This window comes from Coccinella septempunctata, chromosome 3, assembly GCF_907165205.1.
Source record: "Coccinella septempunctata chromosome 3, icCocSept1.1, whole genome shotgun sequence".
Classification (NCBI taxonomy): Eukaryota; Metazoa; Arthropoda; class Insecta; order Coleoptera; family Coccinellidae; genus Coccinella; species Coccinella septempunctata.
In genome coordinates, this window is record NC_058191.1 from 18,722,856 (window position 1) to 18,749,110 (window position 26,255).

The following is a 26,255-nucleotide window of genomic DNA, read 5'->3' on the forward strand; positions in this document are numbered from 1 at the left end:
CAAAGTAACTGAAGAACTAGAAAATTTCATTCTTCAATACGCTGATGATACAGCGCAAAAATTTGAATAACACAATGAAAAAATTACAAAATTTATGCAATATAATCACTACATGGATAAAGAAATGGAGAATTCTACCGAACCCTGACAAATAAAAATTAATCATATTTGGCCACAAAATATCAGACAACTCGCCAACGGTCAAAATACTCCAACACAATATAAAACCAGCCCAACACGCCAAATACCAAGGAATTACAGTGGATAATAAGACCAACTTCAAATTGCATTCCAATAACAAAAAAAGAGAAATAATTGCTAGATCGAAGCACTTCAGATCCCTCACCTACAAAAAACGCGCATAAACCACAAAATAGCATCAAGAATCTACCAAGCCATATGCAGACCGATATTGGAATACGGACACCTGATATATAATAGCTGTCGAAGACCAACCCTGAATAACATTGAGGTAGCTGAACGCAGCAGTCTGACAACAGGAAACCCACTCCACAACCCCCCAAATGACCTTTATGAAAAAAAAAAGATAGACCCGATTTTGACAAGATTTTTAAATTTGCCAACAGAGCACACCACCTCCAAATTCTCCAGCCCGTTCTACTACAATGAGCTATCCTGAGAACACAACAAAAGAAAATACCCCATCTTGCCCCTAATGTCGGCAGTAAGGAATGATGTATCAATTTAGTTTCTTTTTTTTATACATATAGACATATGTATTACCACTCAAGAAAAAAAAACTGTATAGGTACCACAAAATGTATTTTATACTGGCGGAAAAACGAAAGTAGTTAGCCATTTGCTTGAGGAATAAGTATATTTTCTTCTTCTTCTGAGATTGAAACTTCGTGGAGGAAATAAGGAGACAGCAATCCCTGTGGAAATTTTTATTTCAAATTTCACCTGGTGTGGTAAGAAAATATTATCCTAGTTGCAGGTAAATAGTTCATCCTATAGAGGGTTTTCTTAACTTCTTAATGTGAAAATTTTTCCAGATTCTATAATTGTCCTCAAATTTGTCGAATTATTTCAGCGTGAAGGAAATTTTACCATTTTCTCAAAAATAAAAGTCACAAATCGAATTACTAGAGCAAATTCGACGAAAAAATCAGAACAGCGAAACCACGACTCCAGGACCCCAAGTTGCAGTTCCAGGTCGACACTGGAGCAGACCTGTGCGTCTTCCCACGCAGCACAGTCACTGGCAGACGAGGGAAGTCGGACTAGGTCCTTTCAGCAACAATAGGACAAACATCGCCACGTATAGTACAACCACCCTCACGCTAAACCTAGGACTACCCTCGAAGCCCATCATTGGCGTCGAATTCCTGAGTTTCTACAACAAGCTATTGGACAGAAGACTTTTGAACGAACCACGAAGTGGCTAAGTGCGCCATCCCAGATGTCAAGACGGTCAACGGAACCTCCAGGTGTCGTGATCTACTAATGCAATTTCCAGAGATCACCAAACCTTCAGGAGCCCCAGGGCGCATCAAGCACAACACCAGGCATCACATCAAGGCGATGCCCGCACCACCAGTAGGTTCGAGACCACGACACTTGGCACCAGAGAAGTACAATGCAGTCAAAAAAGAAGGTGTGAAGCCATGCTCCGACTAGGAATCGCCCGTCCATCTAAGAGCCCAGGGTTATCCCCACTGCATCTCTCACGAAAGAAGGGTTCGAAAGAATGGAGAGCACGTGGAGACTACCGTGCCCTAAACGCCCGGAGTGTCCCCGATCAGTATTCTGTGAGACACATCCAGGAATACGCCCACATCTTCCAGAGGAAGAAAATATTCTCAACCCTCGATCTAGTGAGGGCATACAACTAGATCCCCTCGGCCGAAGGAGACGTTCCCAGAACCGCCATCATAACGCCATTTGAACTATTCGAGTTCCCAATCATGACGTTCGGACTACGGAACGCAGCACATACTTTCCAAAGATTCATCGATGAGGTTCTACAAGGACTGGGCTTCAGCTATATTGATGACGTGCTGATCGCCTCATCGTCCGAAGAGGATTACATAAAACATCTTCGGATCATCTTCGAGAGGTTCCTCAACTACTCCATCGTCCTCAATCCAGCCAACTATATCTTCGGACAACCAGAAGTACAATTCCTTGGTTAACTCGTCTCTATCGATAGAACAAGACCACTGCCAGAGAGAATCAGTGACATACTGGGGTACAGTCAACCAATAACCGCTAAAGAGCTTCGAAGATTCCTGGGTAAGATAAACTTCTATCTTCGTTTCATACCCCGAGCATCAGAGACACTTGCACCTCTCCATAACCTGCTTGTGACAAAAATGAAAGGAAAGGCGAACATCTCATTGACCCCAGAAGCTACTGCAGCCTTTGAAGAAGGGAAGAAGATGCTAGCTCCAGCAACCTTGCTTGCTCATCCCAAGGACGCCGCTCCTCAAGGCTCAGTAAGCGACGCGTCAGACACTGCAGTCGTAGCTGCAACAGTGGTTCAACAGTGAATGGAAACCTCTGGCATTCTTCTCCAAGAAAGTGACTTGGTATGGAGCATACGGCCGTGAACTTCTAGCCATCTACCTAGCCATCAAACATTTAAGACACATGGTAGAGGCCCAAAACTTCACCAATCCATTGACGTATGCTTTCAGGCAGAACTACATCACACTATTTTTCCTGAAGCATCTCTTTTGGTCCAAAAAATCCATTTACAGTTCAATACCTTCTTTCCGGAGGTAAGTACGTCAGGATCCAAGTGTGATTTTCCATTTGGTCTTAATACTCCTGGTCCATGGCTTTCTTCCACTGAGTCCAGTCTGCTTCATGAACAGTGTTTGGGTCGCCAGGTTCTCCACTGATACAGCTGTATGTTTCAGCTTGTATACTCTCTGGAATAGACAGGATATCAACAGGTGGCGGCACAGGATCATCATGAAAGAAATACTGGACACAGAACGCTCCCGAAAATCCCCAGACTGGTTCGCCGACTGCGAAACTCATATCGCATCCCTTTGGAGGCAAAACACGAAGCGATGAAAACAGCAATTAACAAGCCTGGCCATGTGGCAGTCCCAAAAATTCTTATAAACAAAAACGAGAGGTCCGTCAAGAAATAGGAAGAATCAAGGAGAGTTAGAGAAACACAAGCTTACGCCGATAACCATGACTACAGGCGTTTTTTCGAAGCTATTAAAACTGTTTATGTTCGACTGCATCATAAACACTTTATTTATGAATTCGTTTTAGAGTCCATAATTGACTACTTTATTGGACCCCACTTTATTGGACTCAACTGTCACTATCATTCTGTCAAGTAAATATAAAAGATGCAAACACCACTTTATTCAAGGAAGAAGAATTGAACTTCGACCTAAAAACAAAATCATGAATTACTATTCTAAACATTAGTGTGGTAGTGAATATTTAAAACACATTCTTTGTCATTATAAAAATGCATGCCTGAGGAAGTCGACCTCGAAGTGAAAGCACAGTTTTCGATCTGCAATACTCTTGATGCTTGAATCAACTACTTCCTGGCTCAATATTATGAGGCACCACTTATTTTAGTACTTTTCGATTCATCTATATAGTCCATAGCGAAGAACTTTTGTGAGCTTTCAATTCACTATTAAAGTAAGCCAGAATACTTCTGTCGATTTTACAATTTTCTTCGTTTTACACCACTTGTTATAGGCCGCATACATATTTTCATAAGCACTTTTAGATTTAGTGGGTAAGAGAGATTCTTTGGCGCTTACGGCTGAATTTTCTACGCTTTCTTCTCCAGTACTATCTATTTTTTGGATTATTATGACGTTTGTCACAAAATTAGGGAAGTAAACAACTGCGTTTACTAAGGTTGCTAAGGTCGCTGGTTACTAAGGTAAGAAAATCAAAAGCACACTCAATGTTTTTCAGTAATAAGCCATTTCAGAAAATAAAATTTCTGCATTTCAGTCCAACATAAAGCTTTGTATGCAACTCGTACATAATTAGGCTTCATGGACTTGCCCAAGTTATTGGCCTCGTTCGCTTTGCTCGCTCTGCCATAAACTTTTGGACTCGTCCACAAAGACCTAATTTATGTACTTGTTTCATAAATAGCTATTATGGTCCAAGTAAAAAGACTTTTCTATGAGAGATACCCATAGAGCAATCCTAACTGATGATAAAAAATTCTCGAAAGATGGAAGGAACATTATTCACAGGTCTTGAATCAAAATAACGACTCGGATTTATCCATTTCAGATCGACTCCCCGCGTATAGTTCGATGACATCGCTTGACAACGAAATCTCAATGTCGGAAATCCCAAGTTAAAAAATATTAAAAATAATAAGTCACCTGGTCTAGATGGCGTTCTAGCGGAGATTTTCAAAGCCCTGGATGGAGACATTTTCAATATACTCTTAACACTATTCCGCAAGATCTGGGAACAAGAAGATGTGCCACAAGATTTCGGACACGCTTTAGTTATCAACCTCTGTAAGAACAAAGGCGTTACGTCAAATTGCAACAATTACAGGGGCATATCGTTGGTTGGTGTGGCCGGTAAAATTCTCTACAAGATTATGGCTAATCGTCTGATTCCACTCTTAGAAAAGCTATCACCTGAATCCCTGTGCGGCTTTCGACCAAATATAGGTACGGTGGACCTAAGTTTTACACTGCGACAGCTGCAAGAAAAGGCCCGTGATCAACAATCAAGGATGTATACAGCCTACATCGATCTAAGGAAGGCATTCGACTCGGTGAATCGGAGAGGGCTATGGAAAATCATGGGACGCCTTGGAGTACCCGGAAAATTTTTAGCAATGCGTAAAAGCCTTCATACCGACAACACCGCTAGAATACAGCATAATGGCTCTACAACCGACCATTTCTTAACCAACTCTCGAATAAAAAAAGCCTGCGTGTTAGTGCCTTTACTGTTCAATATTTTGGCCATAGCTGTCTCGATAATTACTGAAATGATTATGCATGTAAGAGGTGTTGGAATAAGATTCAGATTTGAGGGCTATTTAACATGAAGCGCAAAAACCCGTACAAAGTTTATCACGGAACTTCAATATGCGCACTTATCGCTAGAGCTCAGAGGATCTACAGGTAATGTTAGACACCTACAAAAATATATACGAAGCTTTAGGCCTTAGACTCAATATCGACAAAACCAAAATCCTGATAAGCCCGCCAGAAAGCCTTCAAACAGATATCAGCTTGCAGAATGAAACTCTAGAACAGGTCGAGCAGTTCAAATACTTGGGAAGCGTCATAAATACTAGGGGTAGACTAGGCACGGAAATACAAAACTGTATCAATTCAGCATCACGGGCAAACTGGAAGCTAAAGGACAGAGTGTTTCAATTATTTCCCTAATTTCAATTGGCGATGTTGTTTTGTCTATTTCAGCAGCCGCAGTAATTCATCCATTTCTTCTTCATTTTCTTCAACCAGTTCTTCCAAATCTTCATTATCGTCGTCTATCCTGTAATTTATTCTCGATTATCGTTCGATGAGTCCGCCAATGCATCTGTCTTATCAGTATTGTTATACGCCATTCCCCTTTCTCCGTGTAGGGGGTGGGATTTTAGTCTTTTCTCCTCGTATGCTCTTTTGCATTCTCCATGCAGAATGATCAATTGTATTCAGCTCTTGAACCCTTTTGTTCCATCTGCTGGTTCTTAGATCTTTCAGGGCATTTTCAGAACTTGGCTATGGCTATTGAGGTTCCTTTTGTGCAGATCATTTTTATTCATCCAATATATTCTTCTGAGTCTTCGATTTTCTCGTATGAGATCTTTTACTTCTTTAGGCATATCGCCATGCGGATGACTTGGTGCTGGTCTCTTCACTCTCCTCGTTGTTTTTTCGTAAGCTTTTAATATAATCTCTTCCAGTTTATCAACCGCACATTCCAGGTCCTTTAGAGTGGTTATTGTTGGGATTTCTGTTATTTCCGATTGTATGAAATGGCTGTATTTACCCCAATTGGTATATTCTCTTATTTCCATCAGTTTTTCTCTTGGTTTTTTCCAATTGTCAATTTCACTTGATTGTGGTTCGAGGTTCCATCTTCCATCGTGAATTCTTGAGTTATATATTTCAATATCGCGATATTTATTACATCTGGTATTCCTATAGCAAAAGCAAGATATGTCGGTTACTCTGGTCCAATCACTATGGCATTTTGTTTTTCGGCGCAATCCTTGAGTTTTTGCCATTTCTATTCTCTGTTCCATAATAGGGATTTACAGTTGAAACCTCCAATGCAGATTTTCGGGTTTGTTTCTGCCAACATGTTGTTCATCTCCTCTTCCAATAAATTGTTTGGTGGTCGCTTATATGCAGAGGTAATTTCGACTTTTTGTCGATTTAATTCGGCAACAATCGTCACTGCTTCTGTTTCTCCTTGTGTTTCGTCAGATCTACTTTTCAAGTAGTGTTTCAGATCTGTTCTCACCAATATTGCTACTCCTCCTCCGGTGTTTGTAATTCTGTCGCATCTATATGTTTCATAATTCATGAAATTCAGTCGTCTGTTCCGGTTTATTTTTGTTCCTGTAGGGCTATAATATCAGGTTGTCTCTCTGATATTATTTCTCCTACCTCGGCTTTCCGAGTGTTGATCCCGTTTATGTTCCACGAGATTATCTTGAGGGATTTCTTCCCGAAATCCGTAAGGTCCATTATTTCAGTTTACTGAATAATGCTGGAAGCTTTTTCTCCATTTGTCTTTCAATTTTCAACATTATCGTGTTGAAAATTTTTTCCGTGAAAATATCTAAATCATCGGCTGATTGAGATATTTTTCTTTTTTCTTGTTGACTATTTACAGTCGGTTTCAATTGAGGCTTCTTTTGTTCCTCTTTCTTCTGCATAGGCTCAGAAGTTTTTTTCTTCTTATCCTGTTCTGCAGGATTGGTTTTTACAGTTTCCTGAACTTTTCGTGCAGGTGTTGCCTTATTCGACGGCTTTTTCTGTTCTGACTGTTTTTGGCCGGCTCTCTTTTTTCTGGTCACCAGCTTAAATTCGCTACATCCCCTGTAGCTTGCTGGATGGCCTTCTCGACCATATAAAACGCGTTTCTTTCTTCACCTTTCCTAATGAGTTCACAATCTTCCTTTATGTTTTAGCCAGATATAATGGAATGGGCTTTTGTCTTATGTCATTCTAGACACCTCAACATCGTCGATTACTTGGAATCTCAGGTCATTTTTTATTAATATCAGATCTGCGTCTATTGGTGGATGCCTAATGACGTCGTAAATTTTCTTTACCTCCTCCATCTGGTATGTGAAGTATTCCTTCAAGTTGGTCGAAGAATTTAGTTATTTTTCTGTAGTCATCTACAGTTGTGGCTATAATCTTGATTCCGTCGTTCACTACGGTAGCCCAGTTATAACTGAACTTCTTGGTAAAGAGAGCTTTTGAGATCTCTACCCAATCTGATGTACCCATCATCGTGATGGGTGGGATTTTATCCCTTTTAGGCACTTTCGTTGTCTTCTTGACGGTCTCCTCCTCAGAAGAAGAGCTTTCTTTTCGCGCGCGTTTAGTTGGGGGTGCGTTTGGGGCCTTCGCAACCAAAGTTGCATTATTTTTCTTTGTTTTGGGTTGTGAAACAATTCCTTTAAGGAAATTATTTTTGGAACCCGCTACCGGTTTTGTAATTTCAGCGTAAGTGGGGGATTTCGGCATGTTATTTCGGGTCATTTCCTCTCTCAAGAGGCGCATCTCACCCACCAACAACAGTTTCAGTCAGTTTGATAATTTCAGATTTTAGACTGTAGAGGACCGCTGGAGAATCTAGTGGTGTGTTCGGCATACCTTCCCTACGACTCCCCGCACCCACCGCCATCAAGGGAATTGGAGGAGCTGGTCGAATTTTGTCCACGGAAGGGATGGCCCTTGCTCGTTGGGTGTAACGCTAATTCCCATCACATTTTGTGGGGTAGCACTGGGGTCAACCCGAGGGGTGAGGCGGTAATTGACTTTGTGTATTCAACAAATCTTAACCTACTCAATAGAGGTGATGAGCCGACCTTCCTTACTTCGAGTAGAAGGGAGGTGCTCGACATAACTTTGTGTAGCAGTTCCATCGCTGACTTCATCGAGAATTGGCGTTTTGCAACGGAAGTGATGACCGACACATCTGCTTCACTATCAAAGGGAACAGAATATCAATGGATCCAGAAATTTTCAGGAATCCGAGAAGAATAGATTGGTCCAATTACTTGACAGACCTCTCTGACAACCTGGGACAGGAGAACCTTGTACCAAAGACCACGAGAGAATTGGACACTGCTGCTGACAAGCTGCAGGAGTGCATTATCTCAACCTACCACAGCAGTTGTAGACCTCAATTTCGTAGACCAAAGGGTCAGACGAAGTGGTGGACACCTGAGCTGACTGATGCCAGACTTACTAGCAGGCATCTCTTTAACAGGGCAATGAGATCTGGCCTTGGAAATGACTGGGACGAATACAAATCGGCCCTGAAGAAATACAAAGGACTCATAAGGAAGTCCAAGCGTGAATCGTGGAGGCGCTTCTGTAGCGACATAGAGGGTGCACCTGAAGCCAATCGGCTGAGGAAGATACTCTCTGTAGGAGGCACAGTCACGATAGACTACTCAAAGCTTCCTACCGGGCAGAAACCATGCTCAGAGGAAGAAAGCTTGAGACATCTCCTAGAGGCACATTTCCGGGCTTCACAGAGAAAAACAAGACGCAGGATGAGCGCCAACGACATGCCTCACGAGAGGACTGGAATTTGCCTTCACAAGTGGTGACACAGTCTCGAATCCGATGGGCTATTAACGGATTCGAGCCTTACAAAGCAGCGGGCGAGGATGGCATAATTCCGGCACTCCTTATTAAGGGGCTGGATGTGTTGTCTTCCCCACTGCTCCACATACTCCGAGCGAGTCTAGCTCTAGGACATATATCATTGCCCTGGTGAAAGGTGCGGGTTGTTTTCATACCCAAACCTGGCATCCTTCTAGGAAAGGATTGTTCCTTAGTGCAGGCTGAACTGTATGCTGTTTTAGCGTACACACTGGAGAATATCCACAGAGGGTACTCCGGAAAACACATCTATATTTGTTGTGACAGTCAGGGAACCCTGAAATCCCTTTATGAGGAAGGGGTTAACTCACACCTAGTAAAGGAATGCAGAGAGGCTCTGCGAGAGCTAGGCTCTGATAACATTGTGAAAGTTATCTGGTGCCCGGCTCACGCAGGACTTCCGGGGAACGAGAAGGCAGACATACTTGCAAAGCGGGGAGCCCGCTCAGCTTTTGTTGGTCCGGGACCGGCGCTGCTTATCTGTCGTACATCTGCCAAGAACTTCTTCAATAGATGGCTGGACAGGAAATTTTCCTCTGGATGGAGCATGAGAGGTGGTCTTGGACAGTCGAGGCTTCTCATTGAGAGACCATCCTCTGTGCCTGAGGTCAAAAAACTCTTATCTCTTGAGAGGAAACAGCTGAGTCTGGTGACTGGAGCAATGACTGGCCATTTGTTTAATAAACACTTGAATAGAATGGGACTGACTAGCTGTTCCCTGTGCCGCTGGAGCAGGAGCACGGAGAAAACGGTTGAACACATTTTGTTCTTCTGTATCAACCTTGAAGACTTAAGGATGACACACCTAGGAAACACAACACCCACAACTCCATGTCACAGAGTTTAAGTCTCTCCAACTACAAGCGGACGAACGATGGGTCACGAGGCCTCAGTTCAGCCCGGTGGGGCACCGCACGTAGAAGAACAAGAAGAAGAGATGAAATTTGTCAAAAATTTTTTTTTCGTGCTTTAGTCTTGTATGGGACAAAATAGCACAAACTGATGATATGAATTAAAAACTCGGCGACTTCTTTTGCATGACTTGTATTAGGATACCCGGTCTCCCATTACATAAATATAAAAGCTCCTTGAATTTCACGAAGAATGTCGAAAAAATATTCAAATCAGAACTGAAAGGGGAAAATTTTTTACCCGAACGGTGAGACAGAAAAGATCAAAAGTGTGAGAATACGAATATCTATTAAATAATATATATTTATATAAATATATATAAATTACAAATACATACAAGGTGATCCAAAAGAAGTCATCCGATGTTGTTTGGCTCTCATTTTTTTTTCTGAATGAAAAACTTCGATTCTGATTTTTGATTGAGTTTATTTGAACCTTCAGAATGTTATTGCTCAAATTGAGAAGATGTTATCAGCGAAAAGGGAGCCGTCACAATTGATTGCCATACGGGCTCGTTTTATGGCATTTTTCATCACCCCGGGGCTTGACGCACTGGAGCCTCAAGCTCTTGCTTTGACGGGAACTCCTAATATTAACTGTCAAATTAACCACACCCCGCGTACTGGAACGGTCAAAATTCGGAGCAGTACGCTCCTGGGGCGCATCGGGTGCCCCAGCTAATGACTGGAAAGTCCCTAATAATGCAAGTAGACTTACCAGTGGAGTAGTGGAGGAAGCACGTGTAGTGTGTGCAAGTTTCGTGGAGCATAGTGAGCGCGTTCTTGCAACGTAGAGGTATGGCTGATTTCACAAGGGTGATCAGAAACGAAATGACTCTGCCGATGCCTGTCACGGCCGACATCCCTTAGACTCTGTGGTCCGAAAGGGGGCGTAGCCTAGGCACTCTTCTTCTCCCTTGACTGCCTCTGGCAATATTGACCTCATTGCGCAGTCAGCGAGATGGAGTCTCGAGTGAGATATTGACAAGTGCAAACATATTCAGACCTATTCATAGTGTTGTAGAAGTGAAAGTTGAAGAGAAAGTCAAAGTGAAAGTGCCCACTAGCAAAGCTACGGAAGCAGACGTGTTGAAAAATTTTCGAGCATACGATTTGGGAATTTGATTGAATACTGATTATTCGGGAGAGTTCTGTGAATTAGTTTTGTTGTGTTGTTATTGTATTCAGTCCAGATCTAAAGATCGTTGGTTGTGCAAATTACATCAGGTGAGAATTTGTCTATAGAATAATTGGTTATTTTTGTTCTTTTCCCCCTTACTGATATTTATCGCCATTGTAAAAAACTAAAAACGTTTAGCCATGTCGGAGACCTCAGATAATGAGTGTTCCTACATGAAAGCTACCGATGAAGTGTTAAAAATTCAGCCCCTTCTCAACGACGCCACTGGCAGTTCTCAAGGATGTTCCACTCGACAGCATCGACGGCGCAGCCCCCTCTACAAGATGTCAGATGTCCAGTTTCCGCTGAAGCCATTTTTAAATCATTCTCTTTGTTAGTAGTGTTGTTCATAATCGGATGATTTCAATAATCGGATTATGACGATTCGAATGATCTCAATAATCGAATGATCATTCGAATGAAAAATAACCTGAAAGTCTGAAACCTGTGTTCTGTACTGAAACCTAAGAATCGAGCATTCGAATGACGAATGATACATTCGAATGGTGGCGGTGGGGTCGCAGGTAGCAGCAGATTGTCGAGCAGACATCTGACCCGGCAAACCTAGTTTTGCCATTTAAATTATTTCTAGGGTAGATAATAATAACTAACTCATCGTGATTGCTCGATTGGTCGTAAGAAAAAGGAATGCCTTTTTTTCTCTTCTGTACAATTTTTTTGGGAATATTTTGTTATATAAACCTTGCCCTAACAATAATAAACACAACAAAAAAAGAATTGTCCAATTAGGTGCGATCGTTTGAACAATAAAGCATTTTGAAGTAAACCATAGATCCTCTTTTATTAATATAGGTATCAAGTAGTTTCATTACTGATGTTTTGAATTCAGCTTCCCAAAATAAATATGAGTTTTTTTTTTCATTTATTCCGTTATTCATATTCATTGTTGATAATCCTACCTCATTATTATCGATAAAATGACCGATTTGCGATTCAATTATATGGTGGACCAAAATTCTACCGAAAATCATCATTGTATTCAGTCAGAAATGAAATATAGAGGGTGTCTCAAATTCGATGTCATGGGACATCTCTCTTCTGAGATCTAGTCATGAGACTAGATCTCATAAGAGAGCTGTTTTTCCGAGAAATAATAACGAACGAATTGTGTAAACTGTAACCTCCGTTTTTGAGTTATTAGCGAAAATTGAGATTTGGGGCTTTTCTCATAACTAAAGATGTGAAACGTTAACTCCCTTCTGAGATTTTTTTTGATCAGATTTCATTGTCATTCGGAAGATTTTTTTCCTATTTCAGATTCAAAGGGCTACAGTTTCCACTATTGTTTTCTTTTTCCGGAAAAAGACGAACATGCAATTTTGGACACCCATAATCATCATTATGGATTCAATATAACATTGCTACCATCCCGTGAAAAACACTGAATATGATCTCACAAGGAAATGAAGTAGACAGAAGTTTCAATTTTCATTTAATTCCGAATTATAAATTCCGAGATAAGAAATGTTTGAGTCCGCCCCTGGTGAAAGAAGTAATAAGACTTTAATGCCTATTAACATTAACAACCTTTAGAATCTAGATTTGTCCGGTTCTCGACACCATAACCTAATGCCGAGGCCCGAAACTCGAAAGGTTTCAGATTTCAGGTAATAACCTGAAACGATGAATGAAATATCATTCATCGTTTTTTCCATAACCTCCATGCAACGCGGTTAAAGTTAGGTTCTGAAATCGGGTTATTTTTCATTCGAATTCTCGATTTCAATAATCGGATGATGGCGATTATTTCAATAATCGGATTACCGATTATTTTTAATTCGAATTATAACATCACTATTTGTTAGCTCTGTAGAAGTAACGTCTCTTAGCTTTCATAGTGCTTTTCTAACCTCTCATTTTCACGCTCACCTCTTCTAGTTATTAATTTTCAAGTCATCTCGCATCAATCCTGGTGCTAAATTGTTCATCTCTTAAGGTAAAGTACTCTCAGACTGCTCAACATCATACATTACACCATTTTCATGATAATTTCATTATACTGAAATTAGTCCACGTGCAAGAGATTCAGAATCTAGAAATAGATTCCGAATCCTTGCGAGCACTGCTCAATTGAAATGTCTACTCAACTCAAATCGAACTATTGTCCTCTCAAAACTATATATTTTATCATATTTCATAATTTATATAGATTTTCAGACTTCTCTAGATCATCTCACATGAAAATGGGTATGTAGCACCAGGATTGAAACTTCTCAAGTTCATTTTCATAGAATTGATATCTGATTCATTGTCTTCTCGTAATATTCTTTATTATTAGAATCAGTTTTATCATTTTTATAACACCTCGTTTGATCACCTCTTATACATATGACTAATTCATGGTGTTGAGTTTCAGATGAATGAATCCTCATATTCTCCAGGGTGGACCCTGGATGTAGCTGTTTTCTTCAGAACAGGATGTGAACACCTCAACGTTAGTTAAACGATCAATGACATTGCTCGATACACCTCGACCTAGGCTCCACCCTGGAAAGTCTGCACGAACACTCATGTCTACTCACTTGGTATGGTCTACTCTTTATAATATGTACTCTCATTGTTTCTCTTCTATATTCATTCATCGGACTCAACATGCATGTTAGTTTTCTCAGCCTTCAGCACATCTCAAAATCTACGATTAGAGATTTATTCAACTCAGTACTCTCATGACTTCTCTTAATTTATCAATTGTTTCTTCTATTTTTCTGATGAACGTTCTAATCGTGCTTACTTGTAAGCAGTTCGTCTCTGTAAATGCTGAATACATTGATAGATTTTTGCTCTCTTCAAGATCATCTCAATGTATATGAATTATACTTTGTTCTTCTCATATTGATTATGATTGTCCTTTTCATTTAATGAATTATTATCGAACTTCTCATTTAATTAGAATTTATTGCCCTTTTCATATTATTTTTAATATTCTAGTGCTTCTCAAATTCAGTAACTCTGTGCTTCTCATTTAACTTGTGCTACTCTTGTTCTGCTCATACTTACATTAACATTATTGATCTACTCAAATTTAATGTATCGATTTCTCGTTGATGATCAGACTTAGACATTGCAGTTTCACCTCGGGCCTATTTCTCTGTACTCTCGCGTCTTCTCTTTAAAATTCAGTATTCTAACCTTCGCGTTTTCTGATAGAAAAAGGAGGCTCTCGCAATCAATTTTCAATTGATTGCCCTATCACTGTGTAACCGTTGTGTTGATATTGAATTTATTGAACTCCTCAACGTCTAAGTCTGACATCAAATGACTTCTCATTTGAACTGCTCTGGACCATCTCTTGTTTTTAATTGGATATTGTCTCTCTGAGTTTATAGATGTTGTTAATATTAGTTGCTTTTTACTGTATTAGCTTCATGCAGGTGACATATTCATTTTATGGTTGTGAATGATTCTTAATAAATGTTTTTATACCATCTCCAACTCAATTATCTTTTAGTACAGTCCACTACTCTTTAATTAAAAATCATAACACCCTCGATTTTTGAACATTTGGTCCTTCGGGCCGGATAATTGAGTTGGAATTTCATCATCTTCACTAATCATATTTCTCTGTTCATCTCTTAAGCATCAATAATGGCCTCCTCGAAAAAAGAACTTCTCAAAGACCAGCTCAAAGACCAGCTCACAGACCCCCTCAAAGACTCGACCGCCTCTGATCAGCGGAAAGAAGGATCATCTGACCACCTCATGCCGTCTCAAGACGAAGCCTCCTCAATCGACCCTCCGAAAGAGGGACCAAGGACCCGCTCAAGATCACGCCTGGTGACGCCAGGCTTAATGATCAAAATGGCCACTCAATTGAACCGCCTCAAGATCATGAAAGACATCTCGGCTGGGCTCGTTGACGAGCCCAGTGAATGGACCACCTCAAAGTTGGAAAGTCTTCAAGAACGCCTCGACGAACAACATAAAGGGTTCTTGAAAACCCACGCTCATTTTGAGAGCGCATGGCCGGAGTCTCAAATAGAACATCCATACTTCTCGAACGACGTGTTCGTCGAAGAAGAATTCCTGTACGCCTCATCGTCTTCTCGAATCCGTCATCTCAAGGAAGAACTCGAGCCCCCTCAACCGTCATCTCAACCGACTGCTTCGTCGACGTCCGCTCAGCCACGCCTCCCAGATATACCTCTTCCAGTCTTCTCAGGCGACTACTCCAGTTGGCCAGGATTCAAGGACCTTTTCCAGTCCCTTGTAATCCAGAACACCTCCATATCTGATGTCGAACGCCTCCACTACTTACGATCGTCTCTTCAGTCAACTCCTCTTAAGTTAATCTCTGGCTTAGCCCTCACTGGCGCCTCGTTCCCCATAGCATGGGATAGCCTCCTCTCTCAATATGAGAACAAACGTCTTCTCTTGGCAGCTCTTTGCGATAAGATATTCTCAACGCCTCACTGTTCTCCTCAAAAAAATCCTCGTCTTTATTACAAGACACTCCTCACCAACCTTGTAGAAGCTCTACAAGGTTTGACCGCTCTCGGCCAGTCACTGGATTCATGCGACTTCCTGCTGGTCTATGTCATCACGAAACATCTCGACCGCTCAACTCGCGAAAAGTGGGAATCCCAACTGGGATCCTCCACCGAATCGCCTCCTCTCACCAAACTTATGGACTTCCTCCAGGCCCATACCCGCTCTTTGGAGTGGCTGGAAGAACCTGAAGACTCCTCAAAAACGCCCGCCTCACGACCTAAAACGTCGTACTCGCACGCTGCCGCCTCCACTGCCACCTCATCCAAAGTCTCCTCGTCAAAGGTCTGCTCAAAGCCCGTCTCGGGTGTAGTGCCTCCTCGTGTTGTGGCGAAAACCGCCGCAAAGTCTCCTCAACGACCAGTTCGCCCCAATGGGTTGCCCTCTTATAATTGTGACGACTGCGGTGACGAACACTTTATCGCCACTTGTCCTCGCTACCACAGCCGTCATCCATCGGAAAGACACGAAGTTGTTCATCGAAGACAGTTGTGCTACAATTGTCTTGGCCGTCACAATGTCCGCTCATGTAGGTCTCATCAAACATGCCGGTTGTGCTCTGATCGACATCACTCCTCACTCCATGACCACATCATCATGGTCTCCTCCGCCAGAACTCCTCAAGCCTCCTCAGCCAGAACCCCTCAAGCCTCCTCGTCTAGGCCTACTTCTAAGCCCAGTGAAGCTAAGCCAGCCACCTCAAAAAGGGCCTGAAAATTTCGGGCAGTCGTCAAAACTTCTCCAAGACAACTCACCTTTCTCTCGACCGCTCTAGTTCACGTTCTCACTCCAGTCACCTCGCACCAAGCAAGACTTCTCATCGACTCAGGATCGGAACTCTCGTTCATCTCTGAAGACTTCTCAAGACAGCTCAGCCTTCCTCGAAGCCAATCCAAAGTCACCATCGTTGGAATTGGTGGAGCCACCTCAAGATCAAGAGGATCAGTATTGATCACACTGAAATCTCTTCACAATCACAAAACCGTGAATATAAATGCTCATATCTTGTCATCTCCATTTACTAATTTACCATCTTTCAATTGTTGCACACGACCACGTTTGCCACACCTCGACAATTTGAAGCTCGCCGATCCAGAGTTCTACACCTCAAGGCCAATCGAATCATATTGGGTGCTGATGTCTATGGTTCCATCATTCTTCCTCAACTCCGACAAGGGCCAGATGGGTCAACTCCAACAGCTCAGCTCTCAATCTTTGGATGGTTGGTCCTAGGTCCAATATGCCCTCATCAAGAAGTCTGCTCAAGTGTGTCTCCTCAATACCATGCCACTCAAGAATCTGACCTTCAAAGCCTTCTCGAAAAGTTCTGGGAACAAGAAGAAGTCAAGTCCACCTCCGTAAGTCACCTCACTGCTGACGAGCAGGAATGTGAAGACCACTTCAAGACCACTCACTCTCGACTTCCTTCTGGACGATACATGGTAAGACTCCCATTAAAATCATCTTCTAATCTTTTGGGATCTTCCAGACAACGTGCCTTCCGATGCCTCCAAGGACAATTTCGCAAGTTCGAGGGAAACCAAGAATATTGCCAGCTCTACAAGGACTTCCTCACTGAATATGAACAACTCGAGCACATGAAGAAGGCTCCCTCAGACATCTCGCATCCCAGATACTATTTGCCGCATCATGGAATTCTCAAGCCAGACAGCTCCTCCACCAAATTGCGAGTAGTGTTCAATGGTTCCAGTCCCACCTCAACCGGCCTCTCACTGAACGACATCATGCACACAGGAGCGAAACTTCAGTTAGATGTGATTGATGTATTGTTCTGGGTACGTCGCTTTAAATTTGTGTTTTCCACAGACATCACGAAAATGTACAGACAGATCATGGTGCATCCAGACGATTGGGATCTCCAATGCATTCTCTGGCGAACCTCAGAAGATGAGATAGCGACGTACCACCTCACCACCGTCACCTATGGAACCAAGGCTGCTCCTTTCTTGGCCATTCGAGTCCTCCTCCAACTCATCGAAGATGAAGGTCACAAGTTTCCACTCGCCATTCCACCACTCACCAAAGGTCGCTATGTTGATGATATCTATGGTGGTGCAGACACGAAAGAAGAACTCTCAGAAATCGCTATCGACCTGAAAAATCTCTGCATGGCGGGCGGCCTCCCCTTAGCAAAGTGGCAATCGAACTCTCCAAGTACGCTCAAGATGGTAACCGAGGAAGAAATGATACCATCGCCGATCTCATTTGACGACTGTCCTACTTCAACGAAACTTCTAGGCCTCCTCTGGTATCCTCAAGAGGATTACTTCTCGTTCAAGATCAACTCAAGCTCATCTGGGTCTGTGGTAACTAAACGTACTATGTTATCTCATATCGCTCAACTCTTTGATCCACTTGGTTTAGTATCCCCTGTCACGATCAGGGCCAAAATGTTGTTGCAGGAACTTTGGCTCCAGAAACTGTCATGGGACGAACCACTGTCACCTCAACTCACAGAAAGATGGTGCAACATCAGAGAAGATCTCAAATCACTGGCCAGTGTACGTGCTCCTCGATGGGTAGGCACCCAAGAAAATGCTACCTTAGAACTTCACGGTTTCTCTGATGCTTCTCAACTTGCCATGGCAGCAGTCCTCTATCTCGTAGTCCGCTCACCGTCCACAGGATCCAAAGTCACATTGCTCTGCTCGAAAACAAAAGTAACGCCGTTGAAACGCCTCACAATCCCACGCCTCGAACTCACAGCATCTCTCATCTTGGCCAAGTTAACTAATTATGCTCATCGTGTTTTAGATACACAGATACACTCAACGACTTTGTGGACGGACTCAACAGTCTCTCTCACGTGGATCACATCTCACCCCGCTCGCTGGAAGGACTTTGTTCGAAACAGGGTAGAGCTCATCCAAGAACTAACTCCAGGTGCACAATGGAGATACGTTTCCGGCAAAGAAAATCCAGCGGACTGTGCTTCTCGTGGCTTCTCGTCATCTCAACTACTGAACAGCACTCTATGGTGGACGGGACCACCATGGATTTCCAAGTCACCAGATTCCTGGCCCAATCGTCAGCCGGCAACGACAATTGACCCCGAATCTGAAGCAAGACCCACCAAGAACCTCCTCACGGCCGCAACTCTAGACTACTCGTGGGATCTTATATACAGGTATTCTTCTCTCAATAAATTGTTAAGAATCACCTCTCTCTGTTTAAGAGTCCTCGCCCGACTCAGACACTCCTCAACTCTGAACTTCACAACTCCGCTCACCTCAACTGACTTGGAAAAATCAAGGATCTATTGGATCAAGGCTACTCAACAAGTGTATTTTCCTCAAGAACTCAAGGCTCTTCAAAATGGTACTGCTCTGTCATCCTCACATGTGTTCAGTAGACTCACGGCGTTCATCGATCATGAAGGTGTCATTCGTGTAGGAGGACGAATCACCAACGCTCTCTTAGACCCAGATAGCAAGCATCCTGCAATAATTCCTCGAGCTTCTCAATTGACTTCTCTGATTATAGATTCTGCTCACAAACGAACTCTCCATGGAGGTACACAACTCACACTGTCCACCATCCGACAACAATATTGGATCATTGGAGGAAGAGCCCCAGTGAAATCCCACATCCTGAAGTGTGTTACATGTGCACGGCATCGAGGTATAAGAGCTCAACAACTCATGGGCCAGTTACCAGAACCACGCGTTAGACCATCTCGTCCCTTTCTCCACACTGGTGTAGACTACGCCGGACCTCTCACTCTCAAAGCCTGGAAAGGAAGAGGAGCAAAGACACACAAAGGCTGGGTTTGTGTGTTTGTCTGCTTCGCCACCTCAGCAATCCACCTCGAAGCCGTAAGTGATTACACTACCGAATCATTTATTGCTGCGTTCCGTAGGTTTACCGCTCGACGAGGCATCTGTGAAACCTTATACTCAGACTGCGGAACCAACTTCATGGGAGCCGATGCCACTCTCAAGACCATGTTCTCAAAGGCCTCCTCACAAAACCAGGTCATCGCCGAACTCCTCTTGAAAGAAGGTACTAACTGGTGCTTCAACCCACCGGCAGCTCCTCACATGGGAGGAAAATGGGAAGCAGCAGTGAAATCTTTCAAATATCACCTCGCCCGGGCTACCAAGGATCAGCCATTCACCATGGAAGAGCTGATCACACTCCTCACACAGATCGAAGCCATCCTCAATTCTAGACCTCTCGAACCGCTCAGCGATGATCCTGAAGACTGCTCCGCTCTCACACCAGGCCACTTCTTAATAGGTACAGCTCTGAACACCGTACCTGAGCCATCTCTCGAAGACCTCTCGACTTCTCGACTGTCAAGATGGCAGTTAATTCAGCAACGCACCCAGCAGTTCTGGTCCAAATGGTCAACTCAATTTCTACAACGTCAACTGTCCATCTCAAAGTGGCACCATCCAGCCCATGACATAAAGGTTGGGTCACTAGTACTCCTCACCGATGAAAGATTACCTCCATGCAAGTGGCCATTAGGGCGAGTAATGGCTGTGCACCCAGGGACAGACGGCCTTGTTCGCGTCGTCACTCTCAAGACCTCCACGTCCACTCTAACCAGACCGATCTCAAAGTTGGCAATTCTGCCAGTGTCCACTCCAGACGAAGCAAGAAAGAATTTCAACCCCTCAAGTCTTCTCGATAACTAACGCTGTTAGTTATGGCGGGCGGAATGTTAAAAATTCAGCCCCTTCTCAACGACGCCACTGGCAGTTCTCAAGGATGTTCCACTCGACAGCATCGACGGCGCAGCCCCCTCTACAAGATGTCAGATGTCCAGTTTCCGCTGAAGCCATTTTTAAATCATTCTCTTTGTTAGCTCTGTAGAAGTAACGTCTCTTAGCTTTCATAGTGCTTTTCTAACCTCTCATTTTCACGCTCACCTCTTCTAGTTATTAATTTTCAAGTCATCTCGCATCAATCCTGGTGCTAAATTGTTCATCTCTTAAGGTAAAGTACTCTCAGACTGCTCAACATCATACATTACACCATTTTCATGATAATTTCATTATACTGAAATTAGTCCACGTGCAAGAGATTCAGAATCTAGAAATAGATTCCGAATCCTTGCGAGCACTGCTCAATTGAAATGTCTACTCAACTCAAATCGAACTATTGTCCTCTCAAAACTATATATTTTATCATATTTCATAATTTATATAGATTTTCAGACTTCTCTAGATCATCTCACATGAAAATGGGTATGTAGCACCAGGATTGAAACTTCTCAAGTTCATTTTCATAGAATTGATATCTGATTCATTGTCTTCTCGTAATATTCTTTATTATTAGAATCAGTTTTATCATTTTTATAACACCTCGTTTGATCACCTCTTATACATATGACTAATTCATGGTGTTGAGTTTCAGATGAATGAATCCTCATATTCTCCAGGGTGGACCCTGGATGTAGCTGTTTTCTTCAGAACAGGATGTGAACACCTCAACGTTAGTTAAACGATCAATGACATTGCTCGATACACCTCGACCTAGGCTCCACCCTGGAAAGTCTGCACGAACACTCATGTCTACTCACTTGGTATGGTCTACTCTTTATAATATGTACTCTCATTGTTTCTCTTCTATATTCATTCATCGGACTCAACATGCATGTTAGTTTTCTCAGCCTTCAGCACATCTCAAAATCTACGATTAGAGATTTATTCAACTCAGTACTCTCATGACTTCTCTTAATTTATCAATTGTTTCTTCTATTTTTCTGATGAACGTTCTAATCGTGCTTACTTGTAAGCAGTTCGTCTCTGTAAATGCTGAATACATTGATAGATTTTTGCTCTCTTCAAGATCATCTCAATGTATATGAATTATACTTTGTTCTTCTCATATTGATTATGATTGTCCTTTTCATTTAATGAATTATTATCGAACTTCTCATTTAATTAGAATTTATTGCCCTTTTCATATTATTTTTAATATTCTAGTGCTTCTCAAATTCAGTAACTCTGTGCTTCTCATTTAACTTGTGCTACTCTTGTTCTGCTCATACTTACATTAACATTATTGATCTACTCAAATTTAATGTATCGATTTCTCGTTGATGATCAGACTTAGACATTGCAGTTTCACCTCGGGCCTATTTCTCTGTACTCTCGCGTCTTCTCTTTAAAATTCAGTATTCTAACCTTCGCGTTTTCTGATAGAAAAAGGAGGCTCTCGCAATCAATTTTCAATTGATTGCCCTATCACTGTGTAACCGTTGTGTTGATATTGAATTTATTGAACTCCTCAACGTCTAAGTCTGACATCAAATGACTTCTCATTTGAACTGCTCTGGACCATCTCTTGTTTTTAATTGGATATTGTCTCTCTGAGTTTATAGATGTTGTTAATATTAGTTGCTTTTTACTGTATTAGCTTCATGCAGGTGACATATTCATTTTATGGTTGTGAATGATTCTTAATAAATGTTTTTATACCATCTCCAACTCAATTATCTTTTAGTACAGTCCACTACTCTTTAATTAAAAATCATAACACCCTCGATTTTTGAACAAGGAAGACTTTAGCGAAGGTGAGTCTGTGGGTCGGAAAAATTTACGCCAAGAAAATGAAGTCATGGAAGCCGAAATCGCTAAACTCAATGGAACGGTTTCGATTTTGATAAATGAGCTCCGTCAAGCCAAAGAGGAAATTGTAAAACTCTCTGCGCTGAAGTCCCCAACTTTCGCCGAAGTTGCCAATTCGGTGGGGAAAAAAGTGATTCCTGTGGAGATCAGGAAAAGCCCTACAACGCCTTCTGTCAAACCTCAAAATGCGCCTCCTACAAAGCTAGCGAGCAAAGAAAGTTCCTCGTCTGACGAGGCAAATATCAGAAAGGCACCAGAAGTGTCTAAGAAGGATAAAATACCACCCATCACGATGATGGGCACCTCAGATTGGGTAGAGATATCCAAAGCTCTCTACACAAAAAAGATAAACTACAACCACGCAACTGTAGTTAAAGACGGTATAGAAATAATCGCGTCAACCGTAGATGATTTTAGAAAAATCACGAAATTCTTCCAGCAGCATGGTAAAGAATTTTTTACCTACCAAATGGAGGAGGAGAAGAAGATATATGCCGTCATCAGGCATTTACCAATCGACGCTGATCTTGCGTTGATTAAGGACGACCTGATATTCCAGGGAATATCAGACGCTGAGCTGTCCAGAATGACATCGAACAAGACGAAGAAGCCCATACCCCTCTACCTGGTTAAAACCCAGAAAAAAGGAATCTTCGAAGTAAAGCGAATCTACACCTCTGTATTGTGGTTGAACACAAAAAGAGGCCTGAAAGTCCAAGCCAGTGCTTTAGGTGCCAAAGGTACGGACATGCACAAAACAAATGCTCCTTCTCTTGGAGATGCGTGAATAGCTCAGGAAGCCATAGCAGCAATGACTGCACACTCACCAGAAAAGGTGAAGAGAGAAATGCCACATGCGTCTTATGTGGCCATCCAACTAGCTACAAAGGATGTAGCGAGTTCAAGTTGGTGACCAGAAAGAAGAATTCCCGAAAATTAGCTGAGCAGAAAAAGAAGGTAACAAAAACAACAATTACTGAACAAAAAATTCAGGAAGTTGCGAAAACCAAACCTACAGAGCAGGAAAAGAAGAGGGAGGCTCCAAAACCCGTTCAGAAAAAAGAAGAACAGAGAAAGCTTACAATGAAACAGGCTTTGAACAGTCAACAGGCGAAGAAAAAGATATCTGAATCAGCCGATGATTTAGATATCTTCCCGGAAAAAATTTTCAACAGCATAATGTTGAAAATTGATAGGGAAATGGAGAAAAAACTCCAAGCATTATTGAGTAAACTGAATTAATGGACCTTGCGGACATTAGGAAGAAATCCCTCAAGATATATAATCTCGTTGAACATAAACGGAATCAACATTCGAAAACCCGAGATAGAAGAAATAATATCAGAGAGACAACCTGATATTATAGCCCTACAGGAAACAAAAATAATGGCACAACTCAGTACATGTACAGGGTGGCTTAATTTCGATGTTAGCACTACAGCTTTTTAACCAGAGGAGATACACAAAATGTGATACCCCATTCTCGTTCTCTTTTTCTGAGAAACTAACAAGAGTAGTATTTTTGGCCACCTTCTTTTATTTTCGAGTTATAAGCGAACTTAAATTGGGGGACAACAATAACATGAAATGAAAACCGTATGTGAGCAGTGCTAATGGAAGTACCTATGTATGGAACAAATATACAAGTGATGAGAGGTAATGTTGTAACGAGCATTAAAAAAATTCGTTCTCTAGTCGACCATGTCGTTTTGAAGGACATCGAAAGAATGTCACTGAGATTTTCACATATTTTTACTCTTATATTATGTGGCGGTTAAAACTAAGCGTGCGCGTTTGGACGCAGAAGGAGAATATCAACTTTCAGAATTCCAATTTCCATAGCCTACTTTACGACGAATTTCTTCAAACTGACAATAAGAACATTATACACCTTTCATTGAGACTTTGAGACTATAAGGTATTTTCGAATAGTAATCGCCATTGAGATGTTATTCTCTTAATGGAAATCTATTGGTGAAGGAAGAAAAAGTTGTAGGCGATACCCGTTTTAAGTCTAATTGAGGCTATCAGCCACCTTTATTTCTGTCCTTCTGAGCAAACTGAAGCCAAGTATTGAGTTTAGTCATCAGGAATTAACACAAGCTGCTGCTAAACAAATGAATGAAGTTCTTGGCAAATTCACGCAGGGGATAAAACTCAAATGGTACCACCTACCTTCAACATGTTTTGTGAAACAGTACGATACTGACGTAAGTATCGTAATGGGGTACTTTACCCCACTAGTGCGTTAAAGATGATATGAATGTTCTCATAAATCCGTAGTTATGGAAAAGGTACTATACCTTTTCCATAAATCCATAAATTCCATAAACATCACATAAAAAATATTCAGTGCTTCTTATGTATGTCAAAGACGGCCTAGCGGCCTCGTTTGAAATATATGCTTACCCCATCTCATATCATAATATAACTCTTTACCATACTTATACCGTGAATATTTATTACAAAAAAGTAAGCGATAACGAGACTACCATCCGATGAATAATTAATGCGATCACTAAAAAATTCGAGTTTGACCATTCATAAAAACCCATCGCACCCAAACTGAAAAACTTAATCCAAAAAAACTTCATCTGAATTAATTATCGAACTTAACAAGATTTGGTTTTGGCCAACATTCAAGGTAGGAATTTTTATCTCAATAATAAGCATAACTGAAAATTGTTCGTTTTACTTGATTGTCTTACTTATCGTATGATTCATTTGTTGAGGGTCATTGCTTTCCAAACCATTACTGACAGTATTCACTTGAATCGTGTAGAGTTCACCAGGAGACATATCCGTGACTTCAGCTTCTGTGTTCTGTACGGCTGGAAGTCTAACCCAAGTTTTTTCCGATTCTGTCCTATACCTGATGGCATATTCAGAAACCAAAGATCCTACGGGGGCAAGCCATCTCACTATTACCGAATTTGTGGTAGTTTTTTCTATCGTCATATTCCTTGGTGGCTTCGGAACTGAAAGTGATAGAAATGCATTCGTTAAAAATAGAGCAATTTGTATAGGTGACTACAACGTACAAGGTGTGTCATAAGGACGAATGCTAATTTGGAAATGAGATAATCTTTGAATTTTTTTCGAAGGAAATCCTCCATAGATTGCCCAACACTTTTGATGCATATACAAGGTTGAAATTTAACGAGAAAATCTCTTTTTTCCAGAATAACTGTACAATCGATTTTTTTCAATATTTATAAATATCAGTCCTGTACATAATTCAATTCATTCGATTGATATATTCCTGATACAAGACTGATGTTTTTATAAATAAGTATCATTTTTATATTTGTGAATAATTCATAACCGATTGATCAAGTTTCGCCCCTGGAAAAAAAAACTTACTCTTTCTACAATCTATCAATTCAGGTATAACCTGCGTGTATAGTTGTAATGAGAAGGAAAACAAATAATTTTTTGACTGTTTTTAGGCCGGTGGGCGGTGTGAGATTTGATGAAGATTGTATTGATACGCTTGTCGCTATGGGACTTTTACGCCCGGTTTTACAATCGATAGGGGAAGTAGTACATACGATTCGGGATCAAGACGATCGACGGTCTTTGCTTTACGGATGCTATCGCGAATGGAATTATGAGGACAGAACACTACCCAGAAAAATGGAAAACAGCGGAAGTCATTGTGTTCAATAAACCATTCAAAGAGAAGAAGTTCTCACAAAACTACAGACCGATAAGTCTACTGTCGGCGTTAGGAAAAGTAGTAGAAAGAATTACATCCACGAGGCTAAATGAGAAAACCGAAAATCTGAAACTAATACCACCAGAACAGTTCGGATTCAGAAGAGAGCATTCAACAGAGCAATAATTATTAAGGCTCACAGAATACATTACAGAGAGATTTAAAAATAAACAAGCTACAGGTCTTATTTTACTAGACGAATGCCAGAGGATTCGACAGAGTATGACATGAAGGATTAATAATATACAAACATCGTCAAAAGTCTTGGCCCCCCCTATCAACTCTCAACTTGTTGAATGTAACATGACAATTTTTTGTGTGTCGAATCTTCACTATATTATCACTTAAATGAAAACAATAAACCAGCAAAAAATGTTTCTTGTTTGGCAGAATACAGGTGTAGTCTAAGTTAATCAGTTTTCAGGGAATAACGCGAGTTGTAATATTGAGAATATTCTGTGGAAAATGCCGGGACATCTAATT

The 26,255-nt window shown here is 41.5% G+C and overlaps 1 protein-coding gene across 2 annotated transcripts in view; it reads right to left on the minus strand.

Annotated features, from left to right (window-relative positions):
- LOC123310549 (tyrosine-protein phosphatase 10D) overlaps positions 1 to 26,255 on the minus strand; it is a 488,577-nt gene that overhangs the window by 250,028 nt on the left and 212,294 nt on the right. For both annotated transcript variants that reach the window (XM_044894063.1, XM_044894062.1), the window contains exon 7: positions 24,763 to 25,032. In XM_044894063.1, coding sequence (XP_044749998.1) covers positions 24,763 to 25,032 — 270 coding nt within the window. The remainder of the gene's footprint in view (positions 1 to 24,762; positions 25,033 to 26,255) is intronic.